This window comes from Triturus cristatus, chromosome 4_1 (assembly GCF_964204655.1).
Source record: "Triturus cristatus chromosome 4_1, aTriCri1.1, whole genome shotgun sequence".
NCBI lineage: Eukaryota > Metazoa > Chordata > Amphibia > Caudata > Salamandridae > Triturus > Triturus cristatus.
In genome coordinates this window covers 881,106,438-881,133,251 of record NC_140585.1, presented here as the reverse complement: position 1 = coordinate 881,133,251, position 26,814 = coordinate 881,106,438, and the positions used below count along the sequence as shown (strand labels likewise).

Below are 26,814 nucleotides of genomic sequence, written 5' to 3'. Positions count from 1 at the left end.
GGCGTGTGTATGGAGCGTACCCCAACATCACGCATGTACGCACCGTACATACGCGATTTTGGGGTCCTCATCGTACATACGCACTTTTGGGGTACGGTGCGTACACAAGCGATTTTGGGGTACGGTGCTTGTACGGTGAGTACACGACCAGTACCCCTTCAGCGCGTATATACGCACCGTACCCCACTTTCCGTGTCATCGGTACGCACCGTACATACGCACCGTACCCCTGTATTCATGGGGTGTACGATGCGTACATGGGGGTCCGTCTCGTACTGTTTTCGGGGCGTACAATGTTTTCCCAGCACTTTTTGGCTCCTGTAAAAAAAGAGCCGTACGGAGTGCCGTTTGTACGAATCGTAGTTGACGGGTTGTAAACTGCTGCCGGGAATACATGTGAACGTCGCGTACAGGGCAATCTGAATCGGAATCGCTTGTATCTACGAGTTGTATGGTCTTTTTTACAATCTGTATGGAGAGCGTCTATTTGTACGGATCGTACTTCCTAGGTTGTAGGGGAATCCTTACAAGTACGAGTTGTATGGGGAAAACGCTCCATACCACGATTTGTACAGCGTTTTTCCAGGATCGGAATCGGCCCTAGTGTTGTGTTTTTTAATGCATTGCTGTTTAAGTTTTGTCATGTGTTCCCTTGCTTCACATGCATTGTTTCTGTTTTTGTGAATTTAACTTTTAGCATGTCAATTTTTGACGCTATTTGTTATGCATTTTGTTGTTTCACTACAGCCCTCCATGGTATACAGTGGTTGTGGTCTATACCATTTAAATCTGGTAATAAATAAATAAATACCCTTAAACCTGCGTCTGGGAATTGTTCTTTGAAGATGTTGTGCCTTCATAATTCCAAACGTGCCTCAAACTTACAACTTATCTGCTACCTTTGTTGCGAGTAATGGATTTTGTCTGACAGACAATTATATCACATACTGCAAAGCAGTCAATGGATGAGCGTCCAGGCCCCAGAAATGCCCTATCTTGAATGTTAAAGTATGTTCTTACCTTAATTCCATACACTTCAAAGAGTTTCTCCAGATCCTGAAAAGCAAATTAACACTTAATGTGAGTTATTTGGAAACAGAAAATAGAAGACATGGTTTAAGAAAACCAAGCATTGGGTGTTGTTGTGGCAGGGTGCAGTAGGTTGGGTGCACTTGGATATGATGCTTAATCTGGTTTTGAATTCTAACAAAACTTTAATAGAACTTTGAGTAGGACCTGGATATTTATCGTGCACTGCCTCTGATAGAAATGCCTATTTTTTTCTAAAACACTTAGGGCCTTGTTACGAGTTTGGCGCACCACCGCTGCGCCGACAGTAGGACCGCCAAGCCTGTTGTGTGCCCGCCTGCTAGATTATGAGTGTAATCTGGGGTGGGTGGTGCTGCACAGTCTCACAGCGACAGCTGTGTAAGGCTCATAGGTGAGACTTAACAGCAGACCGCCGCTGTGACAACATTTGCAGCACGTTCCATCATGGTGTGGCTTGCACCATGGTGCAGGAATAGGGGTGCAATTCCAGGGGAGAATAACATGTGCCTCCCCCCAGCATGCACCCCAGGCCCAGATCCAGCCGGGGGCCCTGTTAGGCCGCCTTTCCTGCATGTCCACTACCCTTTCCATGGTGGACTCACCACCATGAAAAGATGGTGGATATCTAGATCGTAATATGTTCGGCGGTGCCAGCATAGGCACACTAGCATATTGAGGCCGGTTGCAAACTGTCAGAGCAGCAGGATCCTTGATCCCGGCAGACCCGCAGTGGTGGCGGTGGTCAGACCGCCACCACAAGTACGGCTGTCCTGAGGACCACTGTACTCGTAATAAGGCCCTGAAAGCACAAATGCATAACATGGGCCACTGAAGTCCCTGCTGAAGAGGAGCCCCAACATTTAACACACTTTCTCTTCAGTGCTTTAAGTGCTGCCACTGTAAGCAGAAGAGAGAAGAAAGGACTTAAGTAAAACATGAATTTCATAAGAATTACACAGTAACCAATTTATGGAAAAGGACCAAAATAGCCTTGAGGACAAAAGACAACAGAGCTGCTGAAACATACTCTCCCACTGCCCGTAATAGCTTATTTACTAAACAACAATAGGTTGCAAAATGGTAGCATAATGAACAGAGTGTACTAATCCTCCCCTGTTTGCATAATAAAAAAATACACTGGGGGGCAATAGTGTGAGTCTCCCTAAATCACCATTTAATTCTTAGCCACTGCCACGAATACCATCAAGGAAGGCGTTGAATCAGGCGTATGTGAATGTGTCCATTCTTTAAGTACAAAGAAGACACTGACTCATCTTTTGTGGATGACAGAAGAGATGTGAACAAATGTCTTAACGTCTATGAAAATGACGAGACTTCCAGTGAAGTAAAGGACAGGGAATCTAGTTTTCTGGCTTTCCCACTTTAGACGAACTATGATAAACATAGAGAGATTATTTTCCCCTTGTGCTCACAAAAAAAAAGAGTTCAGAATCAGGGTAAAGACCATTCTTATGTGAAGGGTAGCATTTAAACATCTTACACTGTATTTGAACATTGAGCCAAATTATTTTCCGCCCTTAGAGCTTCATAAACAAATGAACTTGAATTTGGCTGCTCAATTCAGAAACCAAAACAAATCCTTTGTTACATCTAGTTCTTGAAATTCTAACAAAAAGCAACTTAGGTGTGGTGGTTATTCGCCATCCAATTCCAGTAATGTTTGTATAAACAGTACCATTTATTTCTTTAATCTTTACAAACCTACACATGACGTGTTCTTGCAAATGTCTTAACTTTGCATAATTAGTATTGATAATATATACATTGATAAGAGTTGATCGTCTGTGAATAATTCAATTGTATTTCTGCTCCTTTAGCATATGTATCAAACTATATGATTACAGGGGAAGTACAATGTTCACCTACCGTGACCTTGAAATGTCCACCACTATTTTAATGGCATATGCACATAGTGGATTTGTACTTTGACTAAATAAATGTTTTAGATTTGTTTCCCACATGCTAGCCTGAGAAGGGTCAATGCATTTAAATAAATGGGTGCAACAGGTTGGTGTGCAAATAGATTTAAAGTCGAGATTGTTTGTTTGGATATTATACATTTTTGGCAAGAGGATTATAATGTGTAAAGTTACCTTATGTGTTTTTTGCACTGTGCAACTCCTTTCGTTGTATTACTCTGTTTCATTTTTTGAGGCCCCAATCAGTGCACAAGGATTTTTGGAAGCCACATTGTCACATTGGTAGTAAACGCATATGGTACTCTGCCTGAATGATGCACTGTGAGTGTCTGATTGAGACCAGTGTGATCATTTACAGACACTCTTCTCCAATCAGCAGTCACAGTCATTTTGAGTGCACGTCTATTTCCAAGAAGCAATTTTACATCTGACTTTTATGGAAATCAGCTACATGGTACATTTCCATAATACATTTAGCCACTGTTCATAGTGCTTACTATGCTAAAAGTACTATATATTAGTGATGAAATTAAAAGGTGCTCCTACTCCTTTGGTTTAAATGTCACCTATGTCGTGTGAGTTATGTACTCGGGAAGGGATCCTATCTTCCCCTTTCATTATAACAACAACTTTTGCTGCCAGGTGTAGTGGTGCTCTGAGATCCTGTTGAATTAAAAATCTTTTTGTTGATTTAGATTGTTAAATAACACTTTCTGTTGAATCATCATTGACTGGTTGCTTAATAAGCATTCATGGTGAAAATGTGTGTTTCTATGAAATGAATGCCAAATGATAATTATGTCAGTTCACCCATGCCATCAGGTACCCTGTATCTAGCACTTTTTCTCATTAACCTGGTAGCTTTGCCACTTCTTTGCTTCCCTTTCTCCATGGCTCATTGTTTCTGCCCTGCTCTATGGCTCTTCTACTGCAAAGCAGGTCTGCTCCTCAGTTTTCTTTCTAGGTGCTCCTGCACATAATTATCTGGCAGCTAATTTTCTTTGTTTTTCAAAAGAACTATAAATGGAGCACTATAATATTACTGCCCATTTCAATTTATTTTAATGTATATTCCCCCAGAAAATCTCTTATATGTTGCAATGTGTTTATCCCAGGATTTGAATCTAGGTCTGTTGGTAAAGATATATCAATGTATTTTATGGGAACTCCAGTTTGATGATATGCTACCTTCACCTTTCGGCAAATTAAATGTGGCTGTGTTTTTTTACCAACATGATGTTTCTGCAGGAGTACATTGATTCACTGTAGTAAATAAATGCTGCATGCAAAAGATTATGCTACATTATGCTATGTTGAGAGATGTGATGTTACTTTATATACTGTTTCAAAGTCTTTTGCATGACTGCACCACCTGCATTGCAGTGTTAGGACGGGGAGTATGGACTAAAAACCCTGCAACAGTCAATGGCCTGTGATGATAAGGCGTCACAAGTATAACTTCTGAAAACAAGAGGCCAGTGATGACTGTGAAATCAACTCCTTGGAGGGTTTTCAAGTGGTTGTGTGAAAAAGTAATTATCTCATACATTCAATATCTCATAAAAAGCTGTCCATCAACCGGTCAAAGGAAGTTCTTACACATGTGTAATTACCTTGATTTCCACTCCTTTACCAGGCAATCCGGGAACTCCCTTTAAGAAGAAAGTTAGGAAAAAAAAGATGTATAACAATGTAAACAGAAGGTGCAGACAAAGGTCAACTGAATAGGAAGATTGGACACTGGAAGTGAAGCTATCTTTTAGAAAGAAGTGGTTGCTACACATCACACTCTGACCATTTAGACTAATAAGACCCTAAAGTCAATCGTACTCAACCTAAATTTTGAGGCAGCTGTCACAGGCTAAAGGGGTGTCATCAAAAATTCAGCAGATACCCTCTTCACCCGGCTCCTAATTACCAGCAACATATATGTAAATGTAAATCCAGTATTTGTAAAGCGCACAGCTACCCGTAGGCATCCCGGCGCTGGGGGCCCTCGGGAAGATTAAGCGAGCTATTGCCCAGGGTAACATGGGGCTGGGAAGACCCGCAGCTGGTGCCGGGGATCGAACCATGATCCCCAGTGTCCAACGTCAGTCGCCCTGGCCGCTGTGCCACACCTCTTCCTTTATAGCTTAGGAAACTGCTGTGTTTCCACCATAAGAGCCGCAGTCCTGACTTTTAGCAAGGATACCATTGGGGGTGCTGGGGGCAGGGGGGGCACCTTATTTATACTGATCTTTAAACATACCCTCTTTCAGCTTCTTCCATCCCTGGGGCTGCCATCAAACCATTCCAGTATTGGATAGAAAAAATACTGAAATATCTTTCACAAGTGGGATGGAACTCCCGGAACGTCAAAGGCATTGTTTCTTTGTTTTTCAGATCAGGACTTTGGCTTGCCTTTAAAAAGGAAAAATAGTCTGACCACTTTGCCATACTAAGAAGAGATGGTAGGTAGGCTATCAGTCTGTTTTTGGTTGAAAGTGCTCTTGCTATGTTGACGAAGGTACTTTTAGACAGGGAGCTTCATATGGAGCAGGACTCCACGCCTCCAACGACTAGGCAACTGTATCTATAATTGTGGCCATAAGTGCTCTCAATTAGGAAGTAGTAAACCTTTTTTATTTAAAGATATCCAACTTCATTAAGTAATAGTTAAAAAACATAGTGTGTGAAAAAACAAACTCGCAAAAACCATAAACCTTGCAGTAGCTAAAGCATGTAAAGCTTACTTTTTTTTGCCAGAAACCTTTTTAAAAAACAAATAACTGTGAAACTTTGTCAACTTTGAAAAACTGCAGCAGTGGAATTACAATTTCAAAGACCTCTACTGAACACACTTTCCTGAAAAAGCATAATAACCTGCAAAACATGTCAGAAGTTTAAAGGTTGATAACTTTGGCCGCCAGAAGAAAACTAAATGATTGGATTGATACTTATGAAGGATTTTGAGAAGAAAAATTGACCAATGTGGACTCTTATTAAGAAGATAATTAATATAATCATTTTGATTGAAGGATTTAAAATAAGAATATGAACTTTTCTGTGAAAAGAAAACGTTACGTAATAATAATATTATTAACAATAGGTATAACAACAGTGATAATAAGAATAAGAATAATAATAATATTAATAATAAAACAATTACAATAGTTATATTTATTAAACAGATTATTTTGGAGAAAATATCAATAAAGCATTCAGGCATAATGAAGTAATAAATACCATTAGAACTGATTAAAAATAGGAAGTCTGCAATCCCATTATGAATACCTATTGGTGTTACTTCTTGTAGACAATAAATCAAAATCCAGAAAACTTGTATGGGTTCATTTGCATACTTAAAAATAGTTAAGTGCCTTCAAACTATTCAATGTTCTTATAAATATTTCACTGGTATGGTAACTGGTGTGGAAAGCATGCTGCGCCAGGAAATATTTACTCTTTTACCATTTGTTTTGTAAATGCACCAAATAATAGCCCAATCACTAGCCAGCTGCAAATTTGGGTACAGTTTCCAAGGCTATCATTTGAACTTACAGGATTTCCAGGAATGCCGGGTGGCCCCATTGGTCCAGGAGGTCCAGCAGGTCCCATAGGTCCAGGAGCACCTTTCTGTCCTTTGGCAACCTGCGTTAACAAAATAATAATCAGTTAAATTATTCTCATATATTTACATGTTGTGACAGCGCATAAAACATCATGAAGATCACTTATTGCTCAAGGAATACCAAGTAGTTGGTCAGAAAGTCAAACCTGTGGTTAGGCTGTCACTGAAATTGGCATCGTATGGCACTGAAACCACACAGACATTATACTTACGGGCCTATTCATAAAGGTAACTTACACTTATGAGTAATTTACTTATCTAAGTTTACTCTTGCAGTTTTGAGTAACTTTACTTTTTTTGACCCTTCACAGCTCAGAGTGTAAAATTGCTCAAAAGTGTAGACTGGTACGTCTCCTTCCTCTGAAACAGGGAGGAGTGGAGCCACATTTATGAGTGTAAGTTACTGCTGCCAAAAAGAAACAGTAGGAAGCCCAGCACCACACATGGCAAACCACCAACTCTGCAACACAAAATAATGGAGGTAGGGACTTAAAATAAAACCTCATGGGAAATAAAGTTAAATTAAATTCAATGGTTAAAATATAAATAAATATAATTTAATGTTGAAAAAACATGTTGGTATTTTTAAACGATTTTAACATTTTTTAAATTTAATAATAAATATAAAATACATTGTAAAATATATATACATGATTTTTAATTAAATATATACATTGCTTTTAATAAATAAAAACACATAAAAACGTATTGTTTCCATTAGGTGAGAATTTATTTTAATTCAAACTTCGATAAAATTATTTTAATTGCATATGTTTAAATTAATTAAAGCTCATATACAAAATAAAATAAAAGTATTGCAACATTGTCTCTTTTGTTTTAAATTTTTTAAAAACCCATAAAATTAATGTACATTAATATTTAAGATAAAACTATTTTTTACTAACTTTCTCCAAGTTTAATGGACTTGTTCACTTTTCCCTATACTTTACCATATGGATATCCCCATCCTAACTGTAGTCTTACTTTGTTAAAAAATAGAGTTGGTAAAAAAAGTTTTCATATAAATCACTTTATATGTGGAACAAATGTAAAATAATTCTATGCCACTAATGACTTAAATTCTAATAAAACCTTTAATTAATTTAAATATATTAAATTAAATGAATATGATTTTGCCTAAAGTAAAAAAAAACACTTTTATTATGCATTAATAACTATCACAATTGATGTATAGAATTGATTAAAAGTATTGTAATTATATTTTAATGTTACATCAGTTTTTAAGTTAAAGACATTTAATCAATATATTTTAAAATTAAGCAATATTTATTCTTTTACATATCTTTTAACATTAAGTTATATTTATTTATATCTTTTAGCTATTTTAAATAATTTAATTAAAAATATTTCTTAAGGGGTTTTATTTTAAGTTCCTTCCTCCATTATTTTTGTACAGGAGGGTGTTGCAGTACCTCTGGTTGGCCATGTGTGGTGCTGTACTTACTTCAGCTCTGAGCTGGAGTAATTTACTACTGTTTTGGGTCCCTCTTTGACTGTAGTAACTTTATAATACAGTCTGTGAACACCTATCGGCTTTGTCTTTTGTGGGTTGGTGCACATCCATTCCTAAAACCCAACTTTCTTCTCCCTAATACCCTCCCCATTTTCCGCCCATTCCCATCTGTCCCTTCCACATTCGCTACAAAAATGTATAATTACGTGTGCGAAGACTCTGCAGTAGGAATGGAGATCTCAGCACAGAAAAAGATAGGAGTGTCAGAATCTCTGCACATACGTTAGTGAATAGCATTTTGCTATCTGTTTAGAACTACTAGTATGTGAACAGGCCCATTCGTCTCCAATTCTTTCACCTTAAAGTATGTCTAGATCACTAAGTTTGAGAAATAAACATAATCTATATTGCTTTTAACTATATTTTGTAACAATGCAAACCTAATTGCTCAACTTCCATGGTATAACACCAGGTAACTCTGATTCACAACAGCAAGAAAATGTTAATGATCAAGAGATAAACAACTTTACAAGACCTTCTGTCTACTAACATTCTTCAAGTGGCAACAAGGATGGGAGCTGAACTCATGCTTGCACAGTCCAAGTCTATTCTGTTATTTATTGAAAGCAAAAAGTGCAGGGAATGGTTTAAATCCTAGGCATGGTTTAGTCAAAGCCATTGTATATGCTCCAACTCAGCATGTAGGATGAACTTAGATACATCCGAAGCCTAGCAGAATTGTTTGCAAGGTTTATAGTTTGCTTTGCTGAAAGTCATGAAATGTCTAACGGAAAACACGTGTTTAGAAGGTATGATTCCACAGTATCCATTTTAGAATACCATCTGACAAAAATATCATGTCCTAAAAATCACCCCATTGGTTTACCAACAAAAAATAAACACCCAAGAGGATGCTATTTTTGTAAATGATATTTGGAACACAATATTTATGTGATAGGATATTTCTGACAATATCGTCACATCGACATTTAGAACTGTCCAAGGGTGATAAGGAAGGATCTCATCTTGAAGGGATTGCATCCATCTTTGAGGAGCAGATGGAAGCCTGGGAGTTGGTGACCTTTGCTGTGAGTGAGCCTGGAGTAGTCCAGCTGGATTTCCATATTTAGAATTGATGTATGGGCAAAATCTTCCATGTCATTAACCAATAGGCTGAAACCATCTGGGACTGAGCAGTATGCTGAATGAGCCTGGGACTGACACAGCTGTTGTAATATATTTAGAATGAGTGACATTTTTACGAAGTGGCCTATACATTAATAGATATGTTATGGATTGTGAAAGGGTTAGGTGATTTGTGGCTAGAGAACATTCACGGCATGTAAACAGTGGTTGAATATAACACAGTGTTAAGGTTCAATATGTTCCTAAAACCAGGGCAAATCTCCTACTCCTTCTGTTCTCTCACAAAGTAAAACCCTATAGCCAGCTGCAAAATTGGTAAGAAAAGGACACACTAGATTGATGGAAATTATGCTTCACATAAAAAGGACCTCCCTGATGAACCATTAGCTTCAAGCAAGTGCTCACAGCATCATGCAACTAATGGCATTTAACGGCACAGAGCCCTTAGCTTATGCTTATTGGCTTATTCTCATTGGTTCATTGCTCCTTTAGAAGGTGCAAATATAATACATTCTGTGGAGGGTGCATACAGGTACACGCTGTGTAGGAAGTATAGGATTTGGCAAACAGACATGGAATCAGCACATCCCTTCATGCACAGCACTGTCAGGGGAAAATAGGACTTGTAGATTGGATCGGCAAGCCCAATGAGGTGGGGGTATTGCCACCATTTTCAAACAATCCTTGTCATGCACCGTCACGGAACTAACTATTGTTGGCTGTGAGGCAGCTCTTTTCTCTTTGGCCTGCTTAAGCAATTTCTCTATCTTTGGGATGATGATCTGTCATCCACTGGGCCCAGCCTCTAATTTCATCACAAGATTGGCTGATCTTTTGCCCCCTTGTGGACAATCTCAAGCTACATTTTGAGGACACGGAGTGCCCAATGGAAGCCGTGGTAGTCGCGGACTTAGAAGACCTTCAGCTACGGCAATTTGGTTAATCTCCCACACACAGGTGTGGGCACACACTCAATCCTATTTTTTCCAACTTAAGTAAGCTAGCTGTTGATTCCCCCTTGCCTCTCTTATGGTCTGATCGTTCAGCTAGTCCTTTTCAGGTTCCTATGTGTAAATCTTCTTCTAACTCTGTCTCTTGACAGAGGGTCAGGTCAAGGAAATGGGCTAAGGTTACCTCCGCTGGCTTTACTAAGGCCTTGGCCGTGAATCGCCCTAGACTTGACAATTGTGTCACTATATCTAATATACAAGTAGAAGACTGGATATCTGGGGCACTAGACCTAATTGCACCAGTGGTTGATAAGATAATACGTTGAACCAAGCCTACAGATGACTGGTTCAATGAACAATTAGTTGTGCTCAAAAATAACAGCAAGCAATGTGGGTGCATTTGGCACAAAGACTTTGACAATGTCAGCTAGGCCATCTACTGTTCAACCTTAACAACTTATCCCAACTATAATTCTATGCTAGCAAAATCGGGCTGACCCAGAACTCATTGTGAGAAATCTTCTCATTGTTAAATCTTTATCATCGATGGACCATTTTGGAGTGAGGAGCGAAGGAGATTTTCCCAGTATTGGGTGAACTCATCAGTAAATCCTTTGCAGCTGCTCAGGTTCCTGTGCAATGGAAGCATGCCTCAGTAGTTCAGCTCTTAACGAAACCTACTCTTGACCCCACTAAACCTGAGAACTGCAGGCCAATTTTGTTTCTCACATTTTCTTTGAAAGTTTCAGAAAAACATGTTAACTTGCTGCTTTTGTTGTTTAGTGAAGCCAAGGACTTACTGCACAGAACATAGTCGGGCGTTCACCCCTGGTAGAGCACAGAGTTGGCTCTATTGCTTGCCTCTGAGTCTATGCGTCAGATTCTGGATAGGGATGAAACTGCAGCATTGTTGCTGCTGGCTCTGAGCATGGCCTTTGACACTGTATCCCACAAGCTTCTATTAGAGTGATTGTGGAGTTACAGTGTCGGCTTGAAGGCTCTGCAATGGTTTGCATCTTTTCTGTAGGACAACACTTTTCAGGTCCTGCATAAACCTTTTCAATCTCAGGTCTTTCCATTGTAGCAGGGAGTGCCACAGGGCTCATCTCTGAGCCCTACTTTATTCAATCTATATATGCGCCCCCTGGTGGATATCATTGAGTGTCATGGTTTTGACATCTTATCGTATGTCAATGATACTCAGTTGATTGTCACCCTATCACAGAACTCTGCTAGTGTGGCTGTCTCTCTGAGCACCTGCTTTTAGGTGGTGGCCCAGTGGATGGATCTCAATTGCCTGAAATTAAATGCAGGTAAGACTGAAGTCCTTATCCTGGGCAAGCAGCCTTCAGTCTGGTCACCCGATTGGTGGTCCGCGTCACTTGGTCCTCTTCCTTTGCCAAAGTCTAGGGTAAAAAACCGAGGCATTTGGTTTGATGACAATCTTACGTTTGACAGCGATATCACAGCCTTGGCAGACAAATGCTTTGGGATATTAAAATCTCTTAAGAATAATATCGGCCTTCTGACTGAATCTGCCAGGAAAACAGTGATCCAGGCATTAGTTATCTCCCGGCTGGATTACTGTAACATCTTATATCTGGGAGTCTCTCAGTCTCGGCTGATGAGATTTCAATGTGTCCTGAATTCTTCAGTTTGGCTATTGCTGAACCTTCCAAGGCGGGCCTCTATGGGCTCTGCACTGTACAAACTGCACTGGCTCCCTCTGAAGAAAAGTCTCTCTTTTAAAGACCTCTACTACTGCTATACAGCTTTTAGGAAGACAGATGCTTGCTATCTGCACCCTCTCATTAAGCCCTACCGACCCTCGAGGTGCCTTAGGTCTTCAGGGGTCTTGTTAGCCCAAGTCCTTGCAGCAAAGAAAGCTCACATTGGGGGCAGTTCCTTTCACTTTTTAGCACCCTAGCTATGGAACTCTCTTATGCTTCATCTGAGGCATTCAAAGACAGAACTACTGTTCCACAAAAAAGTTTTTTAAAACCTGGCTTTTTAGATAGGTTGTTTTCTCCTCCCTCTAGGCTTTCTGTGACTCCTCCTTCAGGAGCTAGACTTATCAAGGCTGGGATACTTCGGTCGAAGTAGCCATGCGCTATATAAGCTTTATTGTTATTATAAGTATCATTATGTGTTGCTTAGAAGAGAAGAGATGCAGGATCACCTACTGCTCCCCTATCTTTGAAAAAAGCAAGGTGAGATGGTGTTTCCTCGGTTCATCTTGTACCCTTGTGTTGTTCCACTTACTGTACAGGAACAAAGATGAACAAGGCTAGAATTTGGTCAATAATTGGACTATCACCCCCTGAGGCTTTAATTACTATTTTCAGTCTATCCTATGACTTTGGATTTTATCTTGGGATCCCTGTGGATAATATGTGAGGCAACTACTTACACTTTCATTTGGTTCTCCCTTCTGTCCTGGCTCACCCTAAACAAGACCAAAGAGAAAAACGGTGGCTTTAGTCATGGATGTGGTATGATAGGTTGCGTTCATCAAAGAAGGGTTTTAATTATGTAATTACTCAGGCACACATTCTGCATGTCTGACCTTTGGTCCAACAGGTCCAGGTTTGCCATCCTTCCCATCCAACCCATTCTTGCCGGGGGGACCCTGCAAGAAGAAAAGAAGAAAAATACCCACTGTAGAAACTGCTTCAGGGTACAAAAACTATGTCCATCACATTAATGTTATGTAAGTGGCTTTCCATGGTCAGAGAGCAGGTACACTGGCACAACCCCCTCTCCACCCTCAATCTCTGCTCAAAAGGGGCATGAAAACAACAAACCATTAAACAGATAGTTTCAAAGGCAGTGTGATAATACATTTGACAGATTCAACAGTTTCCAATAAATGACACTAAGTGCTGACTTTGTGCACATGCAGTCAGGTTTTGCATGGTAGATGTTAAGCATTACAGCTGATCATGTAAAACTTAAGGAAGATGGACTTTAATGACCTTAATGGTCCCATTCTTCTGAAATAGGGCATTCAGGTGTAATGTAACATTTGTTCTGGAATGAGAAAGACATTTACACAGTTCTGAATACAAAACTATACAATATCATGCTTATGTAGGCAAAGGGGAGGGGGCTATTTTGAGTTACCCAATCACAAAAGGTCTGACTTTGATCAAAGTAACAATACGAATTATTTCACCATCAAGAAGGGGTTTTGTGCACATGAGCTTAACCTTAAACATACTTTCTTTGAAAAATGAGCATGGTACTTATTTGAGAATTAGGAAATAAGATGCAGGGCCCTTAGATAATTAGATGACTGTCTTTAGGACACAAATGCTAACTATTTAGTGCTGAACTCCAGGAGCCCAGAGAGGTTGGAACGGATCTGATCTCTCATGGTGGGCCTGTACAGTGGTTTTGGTGGAAGCCTTTTTCTGTGAATCATTAGGACTGCCTGGGTCCACATAGAATGGGAGATGACCTTCAGCCAGGATATAAGACGACATTGTGTGCCCTGTGCCATATTATTTTTGAGAAGCCATGTGATGACCTGATCCTTCCTCACAACAACATCCGAACTGCCAACTCTCTGCAACCCTTTCCAGGTAATCCTGTACTACATTGGAGGACATCTTGGAAGCAATAACGGCTGCCTGCTTATCATTCTTTGGGGCCGATTACGATGTCGTTCGGAAAGGCTCCGAATGGTATTCGGATTCTCCAAATCCGATTTAGAACCTATGTTTCCGACCGAATCGGATACATTTCAGATTACGGTGCAGGGAAACAGTTAGGGCTGTCTGAATCGGTTCCGAATGGCATTCGGACAGCCTGAGTCGTTCGGAGCCGAATCATACAGTTCTATGTACATGGTTTCCGACCAAGCGATTACGATGGCCAATTCTGACAGCCGTTCAGAATCTTTTTGCGCGACACGAAACAGCTGTTGGAAACTGATTTTGAGGGCCCGTAGTAGGTCCCCCTTCATCCTGTGGCATTCGAGTTGGGCCCGTGGTGGTACCTATGGAACCCCTCCTTACAACCATGCACCATGGGGTGCCTGCCACAGGGTGCAAGGTTTTCCCCAACCACCCCTTTTTTCAACGGGAACCTGTGTTCTCGTTCGAACACAGGCTCCCGTTGAAGTCAATGAGAGTCTGACCGAACGATGTTGAGAAGCATTGTAATCGGTCGGTCGGACTCGCACAACCCGATTCAGTCGGAAACGATTTAGAAACCGATTCGGTCAGAAGAGTTTCCGAACAAGATCGTAATTGGCCCCTTTGTCTTTAACTGTTGTTTTGTCATCTCTTATCTACATGATGCAGAACATAATGTTTTATAATAATATGTTCTTGTGCGAGACATTGTTTTTTTTTTTAATCTTACTGCAATATAATAGTTTCCTTGGCAGAAAAAATATGTTAGAGATGTGCATTTCCATAAGGAAAAATGAACTCTTTCATCAAGAAGGTGGCTTTGAAGCTTAAGCAGCATTTATGCATTCCTGATGACAAGTTGATCCATCTATGCACCTCATCTTGCACCCCAGTGAATGCAATAGTAGTAAGTAGAAGCAAGCAGAGAGTTGAAAATGTACTTCGTAGATGAAATCCTCTCCATTCACGTAAAGACCCATAGAATCATTTTTCAGACATTCCACTAACAACAATGCCTAATCCATGAAGCTATCAGTCTGTTTGTAAAGGCAAAATGCCTGTGGGCAATGGGCAACTGTTTCATCAATCTTACATATGCTGATGGCTCTATTGAGGTAATATCATAAGGCTCTTGTGGTATCTAAGCAGAAATGTTTTTGGGTGAAGGTAACGAAAGAAGACCAGTAATGTAATCATCTAAGTTACATGAAAAGCTGGTACCAACTTTGGTATAAACCTGACATGTGATTCTCTACTGATTTATTGATAGAGCTTGCAATCAACAGCTTATCAAATCCAATCCTGCTGTTCACTCATCCCTCTTGCTGGCGCACTAGCAACCAGGAATGTCACCTTTCGTAACATTAACAGACGTCTCATTTGTATATGATTCATATGGTGGTACCAACGGCTGTGTCAATATAATATTTAATTCCATATTGGTGTTGCTACACTTTGTCAACCCTTGTAAGAAACAATTTACCTGACACAACCAGAACATGGATGTCTTTCATGCAATATTTACGTATGCTGGGAGGGCTGCAATATGCACTTGATCAGTTTATTTGTTAAACCTTCAAGAAAAAGGGCCTTCGTGTGACTCGACCCGACACTTGCAAAATCATGGTTTCCTTTTTATGTACTAGCACCATTTTTAAGCTGATGATAATGGTGTCCACCTGTGTTTTGTGATCACTCCTAGCAATAACAGGTGAACTATTACTTTGGAAATGCAGAAATAGCACACGAGAAACCTGTGCTAATACCGTCTGTGTGCAATATTCCCCATTACTTGTACAGATCTGCAAATCGGATGCAATAACAGAAAAGACAAGTAGAGCAAATAATTTTATAATTGTGTTTGCCCCTGATATTTTGAAAGGGTGTAAATCTTCCGCTCAGTCTAACAAATACTTTATAGGGGAATATTTTTCCTCAAATGCATCCTTTATTCCCCAATCAATGTATGTATATGAAGAAGCATTTTCAATTTCTGGTATAAAACTTTCTGATCACAGTTCTTCTTGGCTCACAGAGTCTATTAATATTGTCAAGGTAAATATTTAAGAAGCCTATGTTTATGCTGTCAGGAGCCGTGCTATTTAAACCACTTGGACTCAGCTTCATGAGTGCACACCTGTAGCTCCATGAGATGGAAAACCACTGCCACTACCTCGGGCAAGCTGACATAACTCAAATCATGAGAGATGTGAGATTCCTTGTTGTGGTGAACCGTTTGGTGAATGTCAATGGTCAGATGCTGCACTGGGTAATGCCCCCGCCAGCACATCAACAGAGGATCCCACATCGGTCCCTGCTGTTCATACCTGGGTGTGCACTGCCAACATTTTACTTGTCGGCTTATGGACTAAAGCCCTAGCTCAGGTGTTCCCACCTTTATGGAAACATTTACCGTCATGTCGGATGTTCCACGAGTAGATCTTTGCACCAATAGGAACACAATCAAGCCCCTTTTCCTACAAATGTTAAGTGTGCTCAGACTTTGGAATGCGCAGAGCCCCATAGCCCATGAACAGATTCTTATAAAATGGCAATGCCATTCTGATTTCCCATATGGTACGGTTTGGAGCTGAGAGCAACAACTGCAAGGCAAGGGTTAGTGATCCACCTCTGAAGCTCTCCACAGCCATGGAATCTGTATTTTGACCATGACAGAATCTGCTGGTATGAAGGTGGCCAGAATATCATGGAAGAATCATTTTACATTTCCTCTGCCCGGCCAGATGCTCAACCATTTCCCAAAACAGGTTACATCTCTGTTTTGATATCATCACGGGTTCTCCACCCGGCACTGTATCCACTGCATGTGCTGAAGGCACCAGTAATAAATCTGTACATTTCAGGGCTGTCTTCCAGGTTTATATCACTCCAGAGAGAAGTTTCAGAAGAATGCTTGAAGCAAACTCCTTGGCCATCTACTGAATCTTGATTCCTCACAACCCACAACCCCCAAGACATCTGATGGTGGAGAATGACACTGTTCAACCAAGCATTCGAAGTCTGTGTCCCACACAGTAGAAACACCTGTCCAGACACCTGGCATATACGGATCATCCTCTTACTTCCATTAGAAAAGGGAACACTAAAGTGACATGTGAGTGCTTTGATAGTAAACCAGTCCTCCTGTTCTGATGTGGTGCGCCATTCTGAAGCACAGCACTATGAATGTCCTCTGTGGTGGTAAGAACTGAGCACTGAGCACAGGCTGCTTCTAAGTGCTCCTTATTTAGTCAGATAAAGGAGCTGAGGCTAGCCCATGGATTAAGGATGTGCTTCAGCTCACACTGTGGTGTAGTGAAGAGTATTTTTACTATGTCATTGAATAAGTGTGTAACTAGCCGATCTACTGTCTTGTGAAGTCGTAATATTTTTGTGCATTTTACCTCTTGTAGGACTTGGCCATTTTTGGCTAAAGTCCCTAAACTTTTTGCTTTCTCCCCAGACCTTTTTTCTGACATGGTGTTGCCAACTTAGATGCTTTGGACACTTGCCACTGCTAAAAAGTGTCAAAGTGCAAGTGCTCCCTGTATAAAGTACAATGGTAATTGGTTGTACATGATTAGTATGTTTGTCTTACTAGTAAAGTCCCTAGTAAAACGCACTTTGTGTGCCAGGGCTGGTAATGCAAATGCAACTAGTTGGCCTGCAGCACTATTTGTGCCACCTAACACAAGTAGCCTTAAAAAGGGATCTCAGGCCTGCCATTGCAGTGCCAGTGCGCAGTTTGTTAAACTGCCATGTTGTTCTGACAAGTGCACTCGCTTGTCAGACCTTACCTTTCCCTTTCTATGCACCTCAGACCCTGGACAGGGTGCAATGCGTGTGAAAGGTAGGACATGTACTAAGGTGTGTGCCATGTCCTGTCAGTGAAATAATCTCCATTTCTTTTTTCCCTTTTGAAAGGCCGTCTTGCCCATAGGACAGAATGGGGAGGCTGTGTGATATGTTTTCCTGCCTATCTTCCCAAAGGCTTGAATTGGAAAGGTGAAGTTTAGTATGCCGGAACTCACAATGTAATAACTAACCCTGGGCGTAGTTCGCGAAGTAGCGCTACGCGTAGCTACGCAAAGTGCACTTCGCACTACGCGAGCTACGCGTGGCACTTCGCAAACTGCGTAGTACCCTGTTCGCACTGTGCAAGATGCTGTGTTCAATGATTGCACAGTGCGGACAAGCATCCGGCACTGTGCAATCATTGAAAACGGCATCTTGCACAGTGCGAGCTGTAGTTTTCTGCCGCTCGAGTAGATTTTTACTCGAGCGGCAGCTTTCTCAACGCGGACTGGTAGTTTCTCCTCGCGAGTGGTCGCAAGCATACGCGACCACTCGCAATGAGCAACCTGACCTCCCCGCGTTGAGAATCTCGCCGGGAGGTTTATTTTCCACGCTCGCGATCGTCAACTTGATGTTGCTGATCGCGAACGAGGAAAAAGTCTCGCCGGGAGGTCATTTTGCTTGCTCGCGGTCGCCAACTTGATGTTGAGGACCGCGAGGAAGCAAAAAATGACCGCTGCTATACACTATGCGTGTTTGCACTGTGCTACGTGCAATTAGCGTAAACTTCGCAAACTACGCGAGCATAGCGTAGTGCTTTGCCCAGGCTTAGTAATAACACATCTTTTTATGAAGGTGGTTTTTGCATTGCCACCCTTTTAGAAGTGGCTGAGTTTTTGTGCTCTAACATTTCTGTGTGTCTCTGCCTAGCTGTAGATTGACTGTCTGGATTTGAAAGCGATAGGATCTGGGGAATGTCTTGACCCAGGGGAGGAGGTGAGACAGCAACAGGCTGACTTGCATCTGGAGTGAAGGGGGAGGAGAAGCCCCTAGAGGTGAAGAGGCCTGGGTTGATTCTATAAAACAATTGTCCCATCGCCTGCTGACTGATTGAGAATCCAGACCCCCACTAATCAAAGGAAGAAAGGTGTCACTGGCAGGGAGGCACCCATAACTGGCTTGAACAGGGGTCAGTGCCCCCTGATCACAAAGACATCAAAGCCATTAAGGGGTATAACTATGAAAGCTGAAGTCCCTGAACCTTGGAGAATGGCTTGATCAAGAGTGAAAAAGACTGGAGCTACTTTGTGGTCAAGAGGACCTTTGCCAAGGAAGAAACAACTGAAGAGACTGAAGGATAGGACTGACCCTTGCTGTGTGTTCTGGGGCTGGCCAGCAGTTTGCTGTTTTAACCAAGGAAAGGCTAAATGGACTTTGCTGTGTGCTGTGTCCCCCTGCTTGAAAGGACTTTGCTGTGTGCTGTGTCCTGAAGTAACTTATCCCCAAGTGCCCGAGGTGAGCTGGCTCCCAGTTGCAGAAACACAGGAACACAAAGGTTTCCATGAGAGTCTCAGCGGCACTGTGTGTGCATGCTTGTTGCAGCCTGAGACCCTCGTAAGGTGTGCCCTGTGATCGTGGGCACCTGGAGTCCAAGCAAGGATCAGCAACGCAGTGTGCGTGTGCTTTGTGCAGCCTGAACCCCTTTGTGAGGATTGTCCAGTGATCGTGTGCACTGGAATCCAAGTGTGTCTCATCGATGCTGTGTGCATATGCTCGGCAGCCTTTTGAGGTACCGACGGATAGAGCGGTGCCTCCTTTAGCCTGAGCAGTTGCCAGGTGAGGTGAGGCTCATACCCAGAATCATTCGGGTAATTTCTCCTAGACCTAGCAAAGGTTCAGGTTGTATGATTTACCTTTTTTTCACTTAATATGCAGTAGCTTGTTGTGGTCCTGACGAAAGCTGGGGTACAAATTACCTATGAGCTGAAACATGTAGACCAGATCCAACACAGTTATTTGTTTAAAACTGTTACAGCACTGTTTTTAATTTGGCATCAAGGTAGCACTCAAATAAAAATCTTTTTGTGCCTTGTTTTCCAATTTTACTCATCACATTTAGTTCACTTGCACTGCACACATCACCCCATATCATTTTGTAGATTGGTTCCTTTCATTGGAGCAACACATCTATGGTTGCATCTGGGATAATGTCTTAACCTCTATCAATGTTCATCTGGTGATGGATGGTTTTTTGAGAAATCCCTGGTTTCCCAAATGATGAAGCGAGCCACTTCTAGTGGGTTATGGGAACCTTTTTATGCATATATAGATCTTCAATGCATATGTATCCACTGTGATATTTTGACACGAACATTCTGTTATAGTAATTGGGGTACAGCATTTCTTTGGGTCATTTGATTTGGTAGACTCACAGTTCTTTTTTTGTTAGATATGTAGAATTGGGGATTATGCACTGTTTGAGTCTTTAAACCTTTATCCCTCAGACCCTCACTCTTATTAGAGATACTTTATTATTGCTTCGTGAGGATTTGCCTTGTTATTGTGTGCACTGGAATCCAAGTGAGTCTCATCGACGGTGTGTGCGGGTGCGTTGTGCACCATGAGACCTTCGTGGGGATTTGCCTTGTTATTGTGTGTACCGGTGTTAAAGTGACTCTCAGCGATGCTGTGCGCATGATTTTCGTGCATCCTGAGACCTTCGTGTGGAGTGCCCAGTGATCGTGCGCCCGAAGCTCAAGGAAGTTTCAGCGACGCTGTGTGCGTGTGCGCTGTGGCAGCCTGAGATCTTTGTAACTGTAGCAGCCCGGACCGGCAGCCCCGCAGGAGCTGAGTCGCCGGCCCGAGCCCGCCGTTGCCAATTTACAAAGATTGCATTGGAGGCCCAGCCGCTGGATGAGGAGAGGAGAATGAGTTTGCGCCCCGCAGGTAACGTGTGTCGACTCCTGGGGCACGGGCTCGAAGGGAGACACTCTCGGCCTCTCTCTCATATTGGCAGCGCGAGCCTCTGCTTCGGCTCGTATCGCGACCTGTATTGCCAAGGGAGTGGCAGTACAGGGGCCGGAGTGCGGAGCTGCACTTTTTTGATTACATCGTACCCGTGTTGGGGGCAACTGTTGAGAGGCTGACTGTAAGTCAGAAGGAAAGACGGAGAGACCGCCTAAGGCACAGTGATCGGTGCCTGAGTGTATTACGCATTATTCCATTTCTGCATAACGGAGTACCTGACTGTCGTATTATACATTGCATCATTTCTGCATAACGGAGTACCTGATTAGTGTATTACGCCTTGCATTATTCCTGCATAACAAACTACCTGATTAGTGTATGACGCATGGCATTGTTTCTGCATAACGGACTACCTGATTGTCATATGACGCATTGCATTGTTTCCGCATAACGAACTACCTGATTAGTGTATTGTGCATTGCATTATTCCTGCATAACAAATTATCTGATTAGTGTATTACGCATTGCCTTATTTTTGCACAACGACGTACCTGGTGGTTGTATTACGCATTGCATTATTTTTACCTTGCAAAGTGCCTGATTGTTGTGTTATGCATTGCATTCTTTTTACATTGCAGAGTATCTGATTGCTGCGTTATGCCTTACAGTATTTTTACATTGCAAAAGTGCCTGATTCTAGCATTACGAACTGTATAACATGATATTAGGATTACAGGAGAATGTTTAGAAGTGCTCATTAATACCGCCAGAATTTACAAGGGCTGGCTGGCCTAACAACTGGCCAGGAGAAATATTACACAACCTCATATGTTGGATATATATTGTGTGGTCTTATCGTATATCTTTTTACATAAAGTTTATACTCGTTTTTGTAAAACTCGTGTGGAGTCTATTTGTGGTGTCATCATTGGATTATTGTGAGCGTGGTTGCAAATACTTTACACATTTGCCTTGAAATTAAGCCTGGCTGCTCGTGTCAAGCTACCGAGGGGGTGAGCAGGGCTATCTAAGAAGGTGACCTTCCTTTCCCTGACGTTGGAACGCGGGTTCCTACTTAGCCTAAGGTACCTACCTCAGCCAACCAGGGATCCCGGGTCTAACACCCCCCAATTAGGAGAATGTATGCTCGAAGCTGTCCACAGTCACACAAGGCAGGAAAGGGAGGTATATGCATATTACCATTCCAACCTCCTACAACCCCTCAAAGTTAATGATGAGAATCCTAGTTCACTTACTCTCCATTCCCATATTTTACCAATCCCACCCCATGCCCTCTTCTCTTTCTCTTTCCTTCCTCCTTTAGGTCTTCCTCTGTCTTTAAAGTGTACAGAGTGGGACTTCAGGAAACGAGGCAGCACTTTTTCCAGCTACACATGAAGCGCCAGTTGAAGGCTGGATATACTGGACCTCTCTACGATGTGTACAAGGTGGGAAGATAAGATTACAATTTAGGGGTACTACAGCGGTTTTTCTAATGGCACCTGGACCCAAATGTAAGCAAGGAAAATGCCCCCTCAACAGGTGAATGAAAGACAACTGCGTTCAGGGTGCAGTGGAGCCCTCGCAAAGCTGTGCGTCGGTGCCACTGTACCTGCTGCACTTACCAAACCTGTTTCTCTAGTGTTCTAGCTTCACAGAAAACTAACCGTCTACTCCGTGGACAATACTAGTCTCTCGACAACAGCCAGTACGTGCATTTGTCTAATCTATGATTTGGTTGCCATTGGGGCACACTATACTTTAAATACATTGGATGTAAAGAATATCAAATACCATGATTATACTTAAAAGGACTTTGTAGTACACACCAAAGATACTTATGAAGAAGTAGCCCTGACGAAGTCTGCTGTCACAGTATCAGCAACAGACGAAACACGTGTTGGCATCAAACAAGGGCGAATTGGAGCAATGGACACCCAATAAAGAACTGTTGGAACAACTACCTCAACTCTTGATTTCTTTGTGCCCGGAGAACCCCTTCTTAAATATATTAATGTTGAGATTAAAAAATATCTCTATTTCAGCTGAAATGTTACTGCGGAATAAACACACTTTTTCACTTTTTGTGTGCGTTTATATTTTGAAATGATACTGATCAGACACATTCTTGCACAACGAGAAAAACATGCTTTTCTCTGGCAAATCCTCTCTCAATTCCTCCTTTTCGGACTGTGATGTGGCTCGCCTTTCCAAAGGCACGGGTTCTCCGAATGGGTAAGATCTGCTCTTGACTACTTACAGGATCTCCAGGCCTCTCTGACAGTTTTTGCTAAGATTTGCACAGAAGGAATTCCAGAGACGCAAAGAACACATTTAAACTGAGAGCTTCATCCATATGCCCTGGGATTAACGCTGGTGAATTAATTTCCAGGACAGCCGCGCTGTAATTACACAGCAGCCCCCCTGGACGCCAGTGCAAACAAAGCATGGACTCTGATGACGTGGAAAGAACCACACACCCATGCAGTGTTCACAATAACAGATTGATATTTACAAGCCTGACTTACAGATTGTCCAGCCTCACTCTTGCAAACTTATTTCGAAGTAAACACATTTGCTACAGTTTGGCGCAGCTCTAAAATGCAGTGGACACCTCTTAACATTGCCTTAGTCAATGTAACTTTCCACAGCAGAAAATCAGCATACAACCTACTTGCCCCATTAGGCAGCAGGAGGTCCTGTGTGGTGATGCAACATCCCAAGCAAGAAACCGAAAGCTTACTCTCTGCAGCAACCAGACATGACAAACACAGACATTTCTCTGTTACCTTTTCTCCTCTGCTTCCTTTGTCAGCGGCGGCGTCTAACTGCAAAGGAACGCAGTTGGTTTTAATTAGAATTGAGTTAAAAGATGGCCTTTGAGAGCACAGAAATGTGTCAGGTGATTTATTTTGTGTTTCAAAGTTGTTCTTATACAAACGATGCTCTATATCACCCTGCCTACTCGGTTTTTAAGACTCCCATACGTGCAACCTTCTGCCTCAGAAAGCGTCCCTCCCATAGAGGCGGACTGCCTACAGTAGGACTCGTTCATAGCTGCCAAGTTTGCCTTGTTCATGGCTCCAGATCAGGATTTTCTTTCAATTTTGGGACTTGTAGTCCTGGTTTTAGAATGGAAGAAACAAGACTACAAGTCCTAGAACTCACAGGAAAAAAAACTAGACTGACTCGGCTAGTCACGCAGTGACCTGGGAAATTTGTCAGGCTGCAAGTTCTGCCCGAGCTGCTGAAAGCAGATAGCACTGCGGCAGAGTCCATCCCATGTCAGGCTGTCATGTGCCCATTTTCCACCCTGCTTAAATATTTATTTTCCAAATGTAGTAGAAAGGAATTTCCTCTGAGCTTTTGTAAGACAAATTCACTATTCAACTATTTGCTGAAAATTTAGAAAGAAAACAATGAATCAGTAGGGAGGAGTGGCCTCATTTCTGACACATGAATATTTTATTTGTATATCTGTGACTGGTCCCCAATGTTGTCTGTCAGAAAGGCTGGATCATCTCACCGCAGTGTTTTATTTTGCATTGCTGTTGCAACTAAACACTACTCCTGTTGATCCACGTACCAGAAACTATTGGGTCCCTCTCGGTCTTACCTCACAAAGGAGGTAGCATGACCAGAATTCACACACCTCACTCACAGCTGAAGAAGATTATCGAAAGGTGTCAGTGGGTTAATGGTGTAAATAAGCGAAGCAGGAAATTATAGGGCGAGTTCTGTCAGAAGTTGCAAGGACCATCAGGATTATTCGGCCCAGCACAACTAGAAGTCCATCTTGGACTAAGCACAACTCTACTCTTCAGCTCAACAAAAGTAAAGTGATCATCTTGATAGTCTTCAACATATACTGCACAAACAAAAGCAAAAGAAACAAGGGGCATAGGGCGGAGCCAAAATGGGAAGAGCTGTAGAGTAATAAAAAGCAAACTGTTTAAAGAAAATAGATACATTTCAGAAAAGTGACAGCACTGGAAACACAAAGGTGGTGGTATTTGCAGATTAGGTCACTGCAGAGAGCAACCATCTGCCTACTAACTGCAAACAGCACAATGTTAGCAGATGGCACATGCACAGAAACACAGTCATTAAGTCAACTTAAGTCAACTTACCAGAGCTGCACCAGGAGGTCCGGGGAGGCCTTCTGGACCCTTTAAAAAAGAATCCAAAATTAATATATTGATTTATTTAAATCTACTTTATATAATTATGTACCCTTTCCATCCACCACCTCATTACAACATCGCCCATACTGTGATGATTCTGTGATGGTGGAAAATTATTTCTCCTGTAAGAGCAGGGAACAACAACATGGGTTCTAAAGGGCTTGTAAGAAATCCTATAAATACCAAGCTGAAGAATCCATACTCTATTTGCTTTATTGTTACTGACAAGCTAAAAAATATTAGTAGCCACTGTGTATTGTTGGCACTACCTTGTATTATTGCATAGTCAGTAAGCCTTTCATTTTGCATTCAACTTTGTATGTTGACATGTCCTAATCTTTTGTTCCTTCTCTTCTGCTCCTTCTCATAGGTATTGGAAGTAGCTGTGCTGGCAGTTAGCGGCTGCAGCACCCCAAACTAGCCAGGCTGTAGTTCAGAAGGTGAATGAACAATAAAGATGCCTTTAGATTTAGTTTTTTTCTTGTCACATTTGCTGTGAGTTCAAAGACAGAGGTCAAATAAAAGCCTTTTCTTTTAACATTGAGATTGGAACTTACTTTGATTGCAAAGTTAGCGAATTTTGTAAAGTGAACTGCCTGAAAATGTTGCTGGGGTGCAGGGAGTGTGAAAGGAAAGGCTTTAGGATGTCACTTTTTCGAACACACAACATTTAAATACTTATAAAGTGTTAGAAGGTGGTTCTGACACAATGGGCCGCCCGGATTTTTCGCTTTTTGAGCACCTAATTGTTGAGCTTTTACTGTGGGGGAGCCTCATAAGTTGGGACTCATCCACAGTGAACTCAGGATGTAAGAGACTGCATGGAGATTTTGCTGGTGTCCCCCTGACTTGACCAGGCCACTGCGCAGAAGCTAGAGTAAGGGACACCGGGCTGGTTACATGCAGACACGTGCCTGCGTGTGCACACGTGTAGGGGCTGCACAGGGTAGATTCCTAGCGTGCGCAGCCAAGGAGCAGGTGCAGAAAGACTGGTGTGGCAGGACAGATGCAGAATAGGGTGGTGACATGGAATAGGCTTTATACACTGGAAAGAAACATGCCAGTGAAAGTCAGTGTATTTTACTGTGTTTTTCACTTCATTATTCCCTTATGGGGAGGTGTAACTTCCATAAGGCCTACTGTTGCATTGTTATTACTTTATATTTTCCCTGTATCTTTCCCTTTAATTTCTTGTATACTTTTAATTGTAGCACATGCTGCTCTGTTAGTACATTCCAATTAGAACTGTAATACTTGACAGTTCTCCTGGTTATTCTGCCTGGAGATCTTCATGTAGAAGTACTGTGCCTTGCTTCATTAAAACCTTTTGATATTACAACTGCTTGGAACTGCTTAAACTTTACATTCGCGACAACGGGAGTATCTGCTACTTTTATGAGGCACAGGAGCGGTACATTCGACTTTTGGACTATAGATTTGTTGTAACCTGCCTGCACTTCGTTTTTTTTTTTTAAAAAGGGTATCTTTGAAACTTAGTACATTTCTACATGTATCTTCTACTGGAATTTGCGTTTTTCTACATTGCTGCATAAACCTTCTGCGATTTTTCAACTATTTTGACCAACTCTCGAAGTGCAGCATTATTCAAGAATCAACAACCACGCGAACAACTTGGCGCAAGCTTACCTCATCCGGATCCATGGAAACCTGAAGCGTTTTCGTCATCGCGAGGTATTCCATGTCCTTTGGCGCTTGGATGTCAGTAGTGTTTCGTTTCGGCGTCCCCACGTCATCACGTAGACGTTGAACGGAACGGAACGTCTTTGCATCATCAGCCGCCATTTTGGGAAGTGCATTTACAGTAGTTCTACACTTGGATAATTCAGGAACGCTGTTTTATACAACTAAATCTTCACGCTAGCGGAGTGTAACGTTAGCGTTAACCTGAAACTCTATTTGTTTTCTTTGACGCATGAAGTTCATGTCTCACCACCAATTTGGAAATTGCAAACGCTGTACACCTCGTAAGGTACTGTGTATCTAGCACGATCTTAGAAGTGAATTTACATACTGCACATCACACTGATGTGCACAGC

The 26,814-nt window shown here is 41.8% G+C and overlaps 1 protein-coding gene across 1 annotated transcript in view; it reads right to left on the bottom strand.

Moving 5' to 3' along the window:
* LOC146855703 (uncharacterized) overlaps positions 1 to 26,814 on the bottom strand; it is a 1,104,791-nt gene that overhangs the window by 504,001 nt on the left and 573,976 nt on the right. The window contains exons 57-63 of the mRNA XM_085653597.1: positions 24,704 to 24,742; positions 23,363 to 23,401; positions 12,740 to 12,802; positions 12,584 to 12,619; positions 6,534 to 6,623; positions 4,604 to 4,642; positions 1,021 to 1,056 (exon numbers count right to left, since the gene is read on the bottom strand). Coding sequence (XP_085509723.1) covers positions 1,021 to 1,056; positions 4,604 to 4,642; positions 6,534 to 6,623; positions 12,584 to 12,619; positions 12,740 to 12,802; positions 23,363 to 23,401; positions 24,704 to 24,742 — 342 coding nt within the window. The remainder of the gene's footprint in view (positions 1 to 1,020; positions 1,057 to 4,603; positions 4,643 to 6,533; positions 6,624 to 12,583; positions 12,620 to 12,739; positions 12,803 to 23,362; positions 23,402 to 24,703; positions 24,743 to 26,814) is intronic.